This window comes from Hirundo rustica, chromosome Z (assembly GCF_015227805.2).
Source record: "Hirundo rustica isolate bHirRus1 chromosome Z, bHirRus1.pri.v3, whole genome shotgun sequence".
NCBI lineage: Eukaryota > Metazoa > Chordata > Aves > Passeriformes > Hirundinidae > Hirundo > Hirundo rustica.
The window spans coordinates 56287160-56301034 of record NC_053488.1 but is presented as its reverse complement, the minus strand read 5'-3'; the positions used below and the strand labels follow the sequence as shown (position 1 = coordinate 56301034).

At 38.6% G+C, this 13875-nt stretch overlaps 1 protein-coding gene across 2 annotated transcripts in view; it reads left to right on the top strand.

The window, feature by feature from the left end:
* Positions 1-13875, top strand: part of RORB (RAR related orphan receptor B) — a 126043-nt gene that overhangs the window by 94328 nt on the left and 17840 nt on the right. For both annotated transcript variants that reach the window (XM_040090369.2, XM_040090368.2), the window contains 2 exons: positions 3615-3756; positions 6781-7182. In XM_040090369.2, coding sequence (XP_039946303.1) covers positions 3615-3756; positions 6781-7182 — 544 coding nt within the window. The remainder of the gene's footprint in view (positions 1-3614; positions 3757-6780; positions 7183-13875) is intronic.

Sequence of the window (13875 nt, the reverse complement as noted above, 5' to 3'; positions counted from 1 at the left end):
TCAATTTTCAGTTTTAAAAATTGTCTGCGATTTTATTATCTAATGAATTTCATTATTATTCATGACAAACTAGAATTTCATACTACATGTTGGTATTTCAGTTTTAATTGTAAATGGGAAACTGCAAAGATGGAGAGGCAGCATCTCTGATTTCTTGTACATGGAAACACACAAACTGGGACATTTGAAAATGGGTGCCTATTTACAGAGTGAAATCATAGGTTCGTACCTAATGCTTTACAAAGTATTAGAACAGCTGAAAAATATGAAAATTTGGGTACACCCATTTTCAAAAGAAATATTTTAATGCCAGTACGTTGAGAACCAATATACTGGTAAAGATCGGGGTTTTTTTCAGGAGCATTAACAATTGTAAGCAGAACAATTTGCAGTGTGTCTTTGTCTTACTGTGGCACAGGACCAGAAATAAGCATCTTCTTATGACAGCCACATGAAACAGGATTAAACTAATTGATCTGTTGCTCCAAAAATGGCACAAAAGCTATGGAAGAAAATTACTTTAAGCAGGAAAAGACCATCTTCTCTCAGTACTCAGAGCCCACAGACAGTCTAGGGGTATAGTCTCCCATCGAAATAATTAGGGTTAATGCTGGCCCTTGTGTGTGCCTCAAGAGGAGATGATGCCGCTGTGCTCTATGAGTAGACTGCTTATTGAGATAAAGAGATTCTCTTCCACTTACAACAGTTTTAACCCTATTGGGTTTGTGCCAGTTTTGCTGTATCAGATCAATTAGTCTAATCTTGTTTTGTGAGCCTGTGTGAAAAAAAATGTGTTGGTTTTTCGCATCAGTTCCACTGGGAGGCATCTCAGTTTGTCAGAGCTCCCTGCTAAGGTAAGCACAGTTTCTGGCAGTGCAGCGCTGCTATCCATTTAAGTGCCCAGCATTTAAATAGTGATTCACTCAGCCTGCATACTGGTCATTTCTGACTTTTGCCTCAGTTTTTTGGAAACCTGAAATGATTAAGAATAGAGGCCATTTGTGGAAGAAAGAGGGTAGAATCACTCCACAAGCATGCATACATGTTGAGCCAAGCACCAGGCTGTCACAGCATTTCAGGATACAGCATCCAAGAGTTACAGTGCCAGTGGCAGTGCTACAAACTTAAAGGAACAGAAAATCCTTTAACTCAGTGTCCCTACATTAGCTATGCTGCTGCAAATCCATATTCTAAGTGCTTAAGCATCATCAGAAATATTATTGTTTGTTTGTATGCATACCTGCCTTATGCTGGATGTGCATATGCAGTGGACCTGCTGGACCCTCTGATTAATTTGCAGCTCTGACACTGTTCTTTAAGAAAGGGTGAGACCCAAAGATGAGTTTGCATCATGTCTATCTCTGTGGCTGCTTCTTCACTAAGCAGCCTTTTGTAATTTCTCGCGCCTACCCCCAAAGCAAAGTACTTTCTACCATGGTTTTGTCATGAATTAGAAAGTAGTTCATTCAGTGATTTTCTTTCTCAGACTGGCTGTGGGTGGTGGGTGAAGTGATTTGTTCAAGTTGCAGAAAGACTTGTCCATGTTGGAAGTACTGAGAAATCTGTCTTGAACTCTTTAGCTCCTCAGTAATGAAATACATCTTCCTTCACTCAAAATGGAATTATTCTGATGTAGAATAATGTAGCCAAATCTATATAAAGACACCATAAAAATAAAATGAAAGTATTATCTCTACATTATAAGACAACATTTAGATATTATGTAGGAGAATGAGAACATAAAATTCTCCTCAGAAAAATGAATTACCTGCTGTAAATTAATTTTCTTATGTAACCCTTGGTACATAATACGGTCCTTTTTTCCCTAAGGAGGGCAAAGATGAAACAAATTCCTCTGAGATGAGATCAGCCTTAAAAGGAACAAAAAGTGCTGCAGGAGAAGGCACTGTCAATGCCAAATGGTTGTGTGTGTGTTTTTTAACATTGCTGAATTAATTTGTTCTCTGAAATCCATAGAGGCAGCTAAAATCTAAAACTGAAAACAGAAAATCCTTCACAAGTCAAAACCAAGACTTGCTATAAAGTTCAGCAAAGACACCTCCAGTTACATCCATTTGGTCTTAAATAAAAGGTACCTCTACCATATCAGGAAAGTTTTGGTCAGCTAAGATCAGTTAAGTTTCCACCAGAATTTTTCTGAGAGTTCCCAAAGGACATCTGTTTTCTGAAAAGTACGAATCACAAAATTTAATTTATATCTTAGCTACACTGTGATCTCTGATAGTACAAGTTCAAGCCAGTTCAAGTGGGTCTCTGTGCTTGACTTCAAGAACTGCTGGTGTCCTTGGTGGAACAACATGCCTGTCACTGTTACTGACACCCCACGCCACCCTCATTCAGCTCGCCAGGACCTGAGTGAGAATTCATGCATAAGCTGTAGAAAGTGAATCGAGGCCTGTAGCACTGTCACCTTGTGACTTGTCCATTGCTCAGTATTAACATCCCTCAACCTATGCAGAGATGCACTATTTTTTTTCCTGACAAATGAAGTCAGCTGTTGCTTTCTGGCTTCATTCTAACATTGTAAGCCACCACAGAAAGGCACATGAACTTTGGTGTCTCTTCTGGTGACTTGTGTAACTGCAGTAATAATATTTCTGCTGTTTTGCTACTCATAGCCTCCTACAATGTCCAGGCTATGCTTCAGCTTTCCCACCACAATCTGCAGCTGCTTGCATTTAAAGTTGCCAAACTTGTTAGGGAACTTCTCTACTTTGCTTTTTTCTCTATGGACTTGCAGATACTCCTGAGCCTTATTTTCGTTTGCATGTTTGTTTGGTAAAGATCCATTTGTTTTTGTTTCTCTTCACCCCTGGTTTCATTCCTCTTGTCACCTCAGCTGCTGCATGTCTACCATAACAGTACTTTTTGGTGACGCTCTTGGCACCACCTCATAGCAGCTGGAAGCTCATAAGGACTTAGGTGTATATACTTTCCCTGTAGCCCTCAGATCTCTAGACAAACAGCCTGTGGAAAACGCCATTATATTCTCATGGTAGTATCTAAAGGTGTTGCTCTCTCCTTTGTGTGTTGGCTTTACTTGATACAGTCATTATATCCTAGTGCTTTTGTGAGGACTGAATTTTAATTACTTCACTCCTGAATCATATGTCTCTCTAGATCAGATCAACATTTGCCAAGTTAAAGTGAACAGTAGACTTCAGATTCCCATGCTGTGTGTAGCCAGTAACAGTTACCAGTCTCTTCATTAAAGGGAGAAATGACAAAACAAGTACTTAGAAGTAATCTCTTACAAATGCTGACAGATTTTTCCTCTGTTAGGAGCAAGTATTAGATGATACAGGGTCATTATTGAACAGTAAAAATGCATTCGGTAACATTTAGGTTTTAACAAAATAGAATTATATTCTTTACAGAATACACAATTCTCCTTATTATGATTAAATGTTCTTTAATACAATGCCACCATATCTGCAGAACCACAGCATAAGCTATATAAACCTAAATAAGGGTTTACTATAGCTGTTTGCATGCTCCTCTTTGTGTGTGTGTGTGTGTGTTTCTGCATGTGTGCACACATACATAAATATGCTCGTGGTAATGCTTGGTCTTTCCTTCTCTCTTGCCCCAAGGGATTCTTTAGGAGGAGTCAGCAGAACAATGCATCCTACTCCTGTCCAAGACAGAGAAACTGTTTAATTGACAGAACCAACAGAAATCGTTGCCAACACTGCCGACTGCAGAAATGTCTTGCCCTTGGAATGTCTCGAGACGGTAAGGAGTGAAACTTGTGCTTCACATCTAAGCCCTTTGAAACTTTTCTTCACTGCTGACTTGCTTAAACTCCCTGTAGATTTCTGCAAAAAGAGAGAAGAGAAGCTCCGTGCTTTGTAATGTGTGCACTCTGAGACGATCTCTGCCATCCAGTTAACAAAGAAGGCTATTTTCATGGAGAGGGGTAGGGAAAACCACAAAATGGAGAGCAGTATTAGTTTAGAACAGAAAAGAGTCAGAAGTGAAAGACGTTATTTTAATCAAAAGCACAGAGCACAAATAGGTCACCTCTGGAGAGGCAGGTTTATATTAAGCATTACATTAAACATCAGCATTTATCTTAACTTTTAATATTGATGTGTGAAAGCATCCATTTCCCTGAGATCTCTAAAGGTTTGATAGTAAGAAACACAAACCTACACAAATGTACACCTTGATAGCATTAGGGGTTTCTGTTTGTTTTATTCAGAGCACTTGACCAAATATTTTGCATTGGTAGGAACACTGTTTATTTTACTTGCACGTTGCCTCCTGTTCTTATCTGAGTCTGTAGGAGAAAGTTTCCTAATTTAGCGCTGAAAATGGATCCAGAGGAAAGCTCCACAGTGTATGCCATCTCAGGATCCTGTGGTCCCTGTAGAGCGCTGGTCCACCTTCCAAACTGTGGTGTGATCAGCCAGGATCAGCAGGCTGAGGGCATGCATCACACCAAAACTGCAGACAATGGGAGGTTTGAGCAAGGTTGTCCACAGCCGACATGCCCTGGGCACCACTCCTCATGCAGGGGGTTTCCATCTTAAAAACATGTTTTATATGGTGAGAAAATACTAGAAGAAAATGTTCCATTTTTTAAAAGCAGTTTATATTAATTTCATTTTTCCTGGAAGCAGTTTTCTCTCTTAAAAGAGAGAAACTCTTTTTTTCTCTCTCCTTTGAAATTAAGTTATTGATGGAGAAGTTACCTAAAGAGTTATTTATGTAAACAGTCCACAGACTATAAACTTGTTTAAAATTTGGACCATAATAGGTCTTCCTCTACCTCAGTGTGTTTTATGTCTCATGGAAGTTACTTGTTTACCAGTCTCACCACTCTGGGAGGGGCCTTGCAATCTGGCCTTTAATCCATGAATTCTTTTGGAATCTAGCATCCAGTTTACTTGACACCTTAGCTCCTAATTCTCCATGGTGATTAAAGGAGTAACACTTCAGCAATTTAACAGCACATGCTTTCCTCCTGAAAGTTGAATCTTCCAATGATTTAAGGTGTCACAGGGGCATTCTAATGTAGCTGACAGTGCCATTTTCCCAACCAATTATTCAGAGACCACTGCAGAGAAACAAAATGAGTGATTCTTCCAACGGCATCACTTTGTACTCTCATAGTTTATGTGAGCATCTTTATGATTGTTTAGGATAAAGAATATTAAGACGTCTTGAAAATTTAAAATTAGCTGTGTGAATTTTTTGACAGAAAACTTTAATTTGATTTTTACCTCTCAGCCATGTAATAACTCATTTTTATCATGCAGAGGCAGGATGCTAATTCACAGCAACTGGAGAATCCAATTAATGAATATATAATGAGGATAAACAGTGGTTTTATTACTGAGGCCCTAAATTTGAAGAAAATACACAGTTTCATTGTTCAAAATTATTTAAAATACAGTCATTGTACATCGTCTATAAGGGTATGCAGCATACCATGCGCTGATTCCAGGGGCAGTCTGAATTTGTGTGAGGTAGCTTATAGCCTGAGTGTAGAGCTGCAACTAAATTGAGGTTGGCAATAAGAAAAAAAAACCCTCTTGGTGAAAAAGGAAATAAAAAAAAAAAATTAAAAAAAAAAAAAAAAAAGTTAAAATAAATCATAGCAGCTGACACCTTATTGTTCTGGCCCTGTATTTTCATATTATGCTCTACTTTTCCTGTTCTTTTACCTGGTGGAATAATTTCACATTTATCCACATATAGGTTCAAACTCTTCTCAAGGGCTAAATGAGAGTCCTGTGCTAATAAATATGATTCTGAATTGATCAAAATTTCAGATGGACTGGAAATACAGTACAGAAAATACACCTCATAATATATAGAAGTCTGTATTTCTGGAGCTATGTCCCCTTACCTGTTCTGATCAATTCTGCTGAATGTATCTCTCATTTGTTTTGGAGCACGATCAACAACTGCTTCTGCTCTAAGATCTCAAGATCTCGTCCAGTAGAAGACCAGAATTTATGCAGAGATGGCGTGGAGAGTGATAATCAGATGTGATCCACTCTATATACAGGCTGTGAATTTACTCCTCCTAGTTCCACAGCAATCAGCCTCTCACCTTTGAAAATTTCAATCTCAGTGTAATCAAACCTGTTTCTGGGGTAAATTGTTTGCCCTCTTATATTTTCCTCCCTTTCTCATCAGAAGGAGTGCATGGATTTGTGCATGGAGATTATTAAAATGGAGATTGCTTAAATCCATAAGACTTTGCTCTGTGGAAAAGAGGACATTCGTTTGCGCTGTTTACCTTCAACTCTAGGTTCTAACCTGTAAGATTATTTTTTTAAGTAGGGAGATAACACCCCACATAAAGGATGTGATAATAAGGCTTTATGGCTTGTTTTCACCTAGAATACTAATCTTGTTGATGTACTGTGTAAAGGTTTGTGGAAAGTTAGCAAATGGATATGAATTTACTGTACATTTCATACAGCTCTGGGTCGTTGTTCAGTGAACAGAGATATAAAAGGATTCACGGTCTTTTTAACATTCATAGTGGGGAGTGGATTCCTTGACTGAGGCCCTCCTTTCAAATAGGAATCACTGTCATCTGTTAAAATCAAGTATGCAATATCTTTTTCTTTATGAGATGTATGTGATGTAAAGCTTTGCATCCTTTCTCATTTCCACAGAAAAGGATGTTTCCACAGCAAAACTAACCCTGAAAGTTAATATCAAAATAGTGGTGGGGTTGACGGGAATCGAGAAAAAAATTAAAGACAACAATGCTTCTTATTGTGCTTTGCTTTTCAGCTGTGAAATTTGGAAGAATGTCTAAAAAGCAGAGGGATAGCTTATACGCTGAAGTGCAGAAGCACCAACAGCGACTGCAGGAACAGCGGCAGCAGCAGAGTGGTGAGGCAGAAGCCCTCGTCAGGGTTTACAGCAGCAGCATCAGCAATGGCTTGAACAATCTGAATAACGAAACCGGCAGCACCTACTCAAACGGGCACGTCATCGATCTGCCGAAGTCTGAGGGCTATTATAGCGTGGATTCTGCCCAGCCCTCCCCAGACCAATCAGGGTTAGACATGACTGGAATCAAACAGATAAAGCAGGAACCTATCTATGACCTCACCTCTGTACCAAACTTGTTTACCTATAGCTCTTTCAACAACGGGCAATTAGCTCCAGGGATATCCATGAGTGAAATCGGTAAGGAAAATTCTTATTCCTGTAGTGCAATGTGTATATATAAGCTAAGCTCCAGTACTGTCTTCATTAAAATGTCATGCCATACACAGGTACACAAGTTTCATGTTCACATGTGTGTGCGCACACACATACAGAGTAAAGAAAAAAATTTAGTCTGGAACTAATTGACATAATATTAAGGCAGCTCTGTTTTTACTAAAAATGATGCAGTTCTTAAACCGAGCAGTTATTTTTGTTTATTAAATAGAAGCATCAAAGCAGGTGATGAATCAATCATAACCAAGTGATAAGTAGGAAGGGGCTTGTTTCAAATGAGCTCATTACTGGCAGGGTTAAATGAACTCTTCAGCCAAGCATCCATATTCTTGTCAGCACTCAGAATCCCCATAGCAGCTAATTCTAGAGTCCTTACTGTGAAAAAGTACCAGTTCATACTTCGGCTGCATGAATGTCAATGCCAGAGCAAGCTCACCAAATTCATAAAGTGCACAAACTCTGAATGTATTTCTGTGGATATCCCTGGTTCTCTGCCTGAAGGCCTTGGAGAGCCTATCCCTTGCTTTCGTCTTTGACGAGTGACAGAGACCTCTCTGTGAGATGAAACTGTTAAAAACACAATGGCTAATGGTGTTTTTTGTCTAAGGAGGATTTCTGTTCAACTGATGCTTGTAGTTGTATTTCAAAGCCACTGGAAGTACTACTTCTGTTACAAAGAAATAACACGAACAAAGATCGGCATCCTAATTAGATACTTGAAGAAGTGAAATATGCTGAATCATTTGTGGCTGAGAACTTAATCAAAGGGTAACACTTTGTTATGGAATTTAATTAAAAAGAAAGAAGAAGGAAAGAAAGTCATCTTTGAGAGCACTAACAAATTAATTAATTTTGAGTCATGAAGACACCTCTATAGCTCTGGCCTAACTTTGCTGTCTCATGTACATGGATGTACACTGAGATCTGTGTGTCTCTGTGTGTGTGCTCAGACCTACTGAGGACCCTGGAGATGTGGCCTCCACTCAATATAGTAGTGGGATATATGGTAGTTATTGTCTGGTAAAAAAATGAAGTTGTGGCTAAAATTTATAGCATGTTTTCTGCCCATGCATGCTCATGTGCAGGGGGCTCTATAACACATTGTCTGCTTTAGTTGCAAGTTGTCCAGGAGCAAGTTAAAATTTTCTGGCACTGTGTTTATTAAGGCATGTGTTATTATCACATTTGGCCTAGGCCACTATCCAGTAAAACTATGCACCCACAGTGTAGAATTAGAGGTGAACATCTGGTCCAACTTCCCTCTCAGCTCTCATGGCCATATGAATTTTACTCACAGGTGGCTTGTGCATACATCAGTCCTGCAGCAGTGGGTCGCACTGCTGCAAACCAGCTGAGTGGCGATTTAAATAGTCCTTAAAAACTGTTTCCCTGCAGACCCAGTACCAAAGGGAAGTGTTTCCAGAGAGACTCAGAGGATGTCCAGAAATCTGATAGTCCATGAATTCAGGTTTGTGCTCAGTTACAGAAGTGAGTGCAAAGACGTAATATGGCCATGGGACTACATACTTAGTGGCCAGAGAATTCCCCTAAAGTCAATGGGACCTTTTGACTTCAGAGGATCTTTTTTTTTTTTTTAACTTAGATCAATTTATCTCTTGCAGATTCAGTTAGGAATAATGCATCATTCTTAGTTTTTCACCCATTTTTTTCTCTCCTATCTCTAAACCAACCAGCCCTAAATCCGCACCCCCTCCCCCACCCTATTTCCAAGTTTTTTATCCTCTTCTGAAGCACACAAAGGAGGAAAAAGCCCAGAGCAGAGGGAACACTACAGAGCAAATGGCCTGTCTCTGAGCTGACAGCAGAATTCAGAGGCTCTGGGATTTACCTTTGTTCATTTTGAAATTGAAACTAGGGCTCCTAAATTACTATGATTTTACACAATCACGGCCGTCTGTCATTTGTGGCACTTAAGAGCAGAGGGGTAAGGGTGGCAGTGAGACATAATGTAGTATAAACAAATCAGCTGACACAACTGGAAGAGATGCACCATAAAATATTTGGATTAGTGCACAGTCAAATGATATTTTCAGTGTTCAAAAATAAGTAGAAAATGCCTCTTAATGCTGCAGTGGATTGTTGGACCATCTGTAGAGCTGCAGTCTTGCAGTCCTGGGATGTACTGATTTCCTGTTATAGTGTGCTTAGATTTCATTGCAGAATTGCATCTCACTCCAGTGACATTTAGGAATAAACTCAACTTACGCTAAATAGACGTTACCGCTTTTAACTGTTAGATTAAATCATACGGAATATATAGGAGTAGAAAAGCTATACTGCATCGATCCTTGTGGCTGATAGCAGTTTCTTTATACCAACATGTCTATTGATCTACTGAGCCACTAAGTATCCCAGATCATGACAGTTCTTTTCTGCACTGATTATTTTCTACCAGATAGAAATTTCCAGTCTTAGCTTTCTTCTGGCCCTTTCATTCTTCAAATAAGTATACAATGTACAACCTCGGCTGCCACTTGCCTGATCTTGAGTGCAACCATCTTATGTTTTTTCCTCATGAATGAATGTGTGGGAACATCTTTCATCCTTGAGTTCCTAGAAGTTGCTGTGAGCTCTCCAAGGAGCAGACTTCACAAGCATTCAGATTAAAAGTAGTCTATGCAGTTTCTGCATTACAAGTCAACCAAAATCTAATTCACTTACTCCTTTGGTGTTAATGCTTTGCTTGTTTCAAACTCACTTCTCTCCTGGGTAGGGTATTTTTTATTAAGATATAGTTGACTGTACATTTCCAAATTTGAATCTCATTTTCTCTTCCTTATTTTTCTAATTTTTTTTCAGTTTTATAGCATTATGTCTCAGTCTTCATTGATGCTTTGTGACTTCTTTCAGTTTAGAATTGTCTCTTAATTAGCATGCTATGAACCTTCTCTTTTAGACTATTATGAAAATGTTAAATGCTTGTAAAACAAGTACTAATAATGGTTCCTGCTGCACCTGACTAAAATACTTGGTGCAACTGCATATATTACTTTAGTATTTACATTTGGCTTGCTATCTAACAGTAAGTTCTCTGCAAAATTCAAGTAACAAGTCTTTCTTTCCCTGTCAGTTTGATTCGGTTATAAAAGTAATGTTTTCTAAGATACTCTATGACATAATTTACACATCATTTATATGCTCTTCTTCACATGTTAATTTTCCAGTTCCACCAAAAAGTAATCTAAATGGTTAGAGTTACTTTGATCTTTAACAGTTCTATGCTTTAATTTGAATGTGAAAGTGTTCTTTTTCACAAGCATACATTCATCTGCAGAAGACTTTGTAGTGGAAATACAAAATTTTTTTAGCAGTTTTGAAATGCAAAATTTTTTACACAGCAGCTGTTTTGACACATAGTATTAGAATGGAACAGCAAGGAAAATGTAGCTTGTCTTGTATTGCATGCTTACTGGTATCTGTATGTTGTGCTGGCAAATAGGTGTAGGAGAAAGACATGCTGACAGAAGTTACATAGGACTCTGTCGCATATACTTAGTATTACCATATTTCTTCAAATGAGTTAAGCAGACCAAGATACAAGAGCACTTTATCTGATCTCTATGAGAAGCAGGATAGGCAGCGCTTCCTATGGAATGGAGGGTTTAGTATAACAAAAAGCATTTTCAGATACAGTCACATGTAACTGTTCTCATGTATCTGTCAGAGCTTATGATGGGGAGTTGTACAAAATCAGATCGTTCCCCATTAGGCACAGCCCTCATCAATATTCCATTTCCTGCTGCAAAAAAAAAAAAAAAAAAAAAAAAAAAAAAAAAAAAAAAAAAAAACAAACCACAAAAACCCCACAACTTACCCTCAAAGCATAAAGACATCACTCCAAAACTCATAAATACACATATAGAACCTCAGCTTGGCATCAAGTGCATTTCGAGTCCAGAGCACTTTTCTTTGAAGGAATGTATTTTTGTCCTTAAGTCAAAGCATCTTCTTGGACACTTGATATGGATTTGGGTGGGCAGAACAAAAAATAGGTGAGGTGCAGTGACCAGATGAGTTAGGCAGGCTCTGTCACTGCCTGTCCCGCTGTCCATGGATGGCATGATTCAGGTGTGCTCTTCAGCAAGTGATGCTGCCAGTGTGGGAGACACCCACATCCTGAGGACTCGTGCTGCCAGAGACTTTGCAGCATGATCCTGTTCCTCCACTGTGCCATCTACACATCTGGGAAGACAGAAATGATGCAGTGGGAGCTCAAACCATAGGGTGAAATTGGCTTGCCATGTCAAAAGCAAGAATTTGGTCATTTGCATAAGGGCTTTCTCCTCACACAGCAAATCACAGAGGTCAGTTGGTAGGTGGAAAATTCTGAAGTGAAAAGGGACCTTCAGTTCCTGATCTCAGTGCTTGCTCCCGACTGTGGTTTTAAATTAGGAGGCATTAAAGGCTTATTTTTAGACTTAGTGAAATTAAAAGACTATCTTGTTTAAATGTATGTGCATAATATTATCTGCCACTGAGCTGAACATTACATTTTTTTCATTAAATACTTGCCTCCGATCTTGGTCTGTAGAAGTTAATAGAAAGGCTTCCCTGCCTTAACTGCAGTTGAGATTGACAACTCTATGATTTCTTAAGACAAGGTAAAATTATTAGCCAACACTGTTGTGGAGAGAGGAGATCGGTTAAGCATTCACTGCATGTCAAACGAAAGGGTGCCCTGTAACTGTGGATATGTAGGTAGTAGTAAGGCACCTCTAGAGTGTACAGGACATCACATAGCCCAGCTGCTATAATTACAGATGAAATTGTTGTTTACATATATTTTCATGACATTTCTTCAGCATCAGGCCTGTATGGTGGTACGCAATCTCTTGCAGAGCTTACATTTCTACCAAAATTAAAGTAAGGTTGGTGAGCTTAGGTTTGATCTTCCCTTTCCCCAGTCCTTCTAAGCTTGTCCTGCTATGTATATCTTAGAATGGCAGTAGTTCCCTAGGACAGATGCCTTGGAGGAGGCACCACCTGCATTATATTGTAAGGCACAGCTCTTTTGATCCAGACACATAAGACTGAAAAGGGATAGTAATGGAAAGCCTTAATTATTATTATTTTTTTAACTTACTCTGGATAGTTATGTGGAAAACAAAGTCCTCCTGGTGACCACAAATTACATTCTGTACATTTGTAATTTAGTCATAATTTAGCTGGGTTCGTGCATTCATCTCAGGACCACGGTGCAAAGTTATTTAATTTCCATTGCTGCAGTATTGTACAAGCAGGAATTATTTCACTCATTTTCCTTGAAGGAAGATCTTCACCTGCAAACATTCTGAAGTCCTCTGCTGAAGATCTATTTGAAAGCCAGTCCCACACCTTTCTCCTTTCAGCAGAAGCCTTCTCATTAACTTTAGAAGAATTTAGTTTATTCCTCTATGTCTATACTATTCATGGATGTCCACAAAACTTATTGTTGGAAGTGCAATATATAAATATATATCAGCATCAGATTGATATCTTAAAAAATCCAATGTGCTTTGGTTTTGGAAGCACTTCTCCATGTGATAAACACTTCTCTTTGCAAAAGCACTTCTCCAATGTGATAAGTATTTCTCATTCCTTAACATCCTTCTCTTTATCTCCAGGGTTTGTTCCCTGTGCCAGATCAGGTGTTAGCAGACAGCTTACTGGACATGTATTAGTCAATTAGATGCTGTTTAAAGGGACGCTCCAAATCAGATTCAAAATGAAGTGAGCTCACTGATTAAAGCTCATACCCAAGGTGACAATGGCAATCTATGTTTATGTTCCCTTTACAAAGCCACCACCCACCCCACAGTGAAACAGAAATTATGTTTTTGTAGTCCTGTGTAATGGTCTTCTGCTTCTTTTTCTAGGCCGTGGTTTAATACTCCTTCTGGCAACATGACAGTCAAAGTTTACAGGGCTGCTGTCTACACCCTGGAAGCTGTACTTAAGAGAAGCAATGTTGCCATCTAGTGAGCATTTAAAATATGCTACATGTGCATTTCAGACTCACACGCTGTCAGGGCACTGTATCTTAACCATCATTACCTGTTTAAAGATGACAATGACAATATGTTCATATTTCAATTCTGTTCTCATTTCTGTTTACGTGACAACACTTAGAACTTCAGCTTGTTATACAAATGAGATACAAATATGCATAGAATGGTATTCAAAACCTTATCTATAACCTACATTTATAAAGCATCATAATATAGTTCTTTAAAGAGATCAAATTTCTAGTCCTTTAAAGTATATAAAATTACTCCTTTTCTCCAAAGATGAGAATGTTTTCTTCCATGACCAAACTTGGCAAAATATATTCATTCAACTGAGAGTCCAAATAAGGCAGTTAGAAATCAACCATTTGTCGCAGTCAAAATATGTAAAATACCATATCATATATCCCATATATTACCATATATCATGGCAATCTTTTCAGGAATAACATTGTGCTGTGAATATTGTCAGATTGCAAATCACACATAAAAATCAATGTAAATCCAATGGTGTGGTAAGTACTGAGACATGCTGTTGCTGCCAGTTGTAAGAATAGACTTTTGGCTGGTTCACTGTCATATGCTTTGGAGCAGCAATGTCAATAGCAGAAGAAATGGCTTTCTGCAATTAATGCTCAAAAAAAGAAAACTA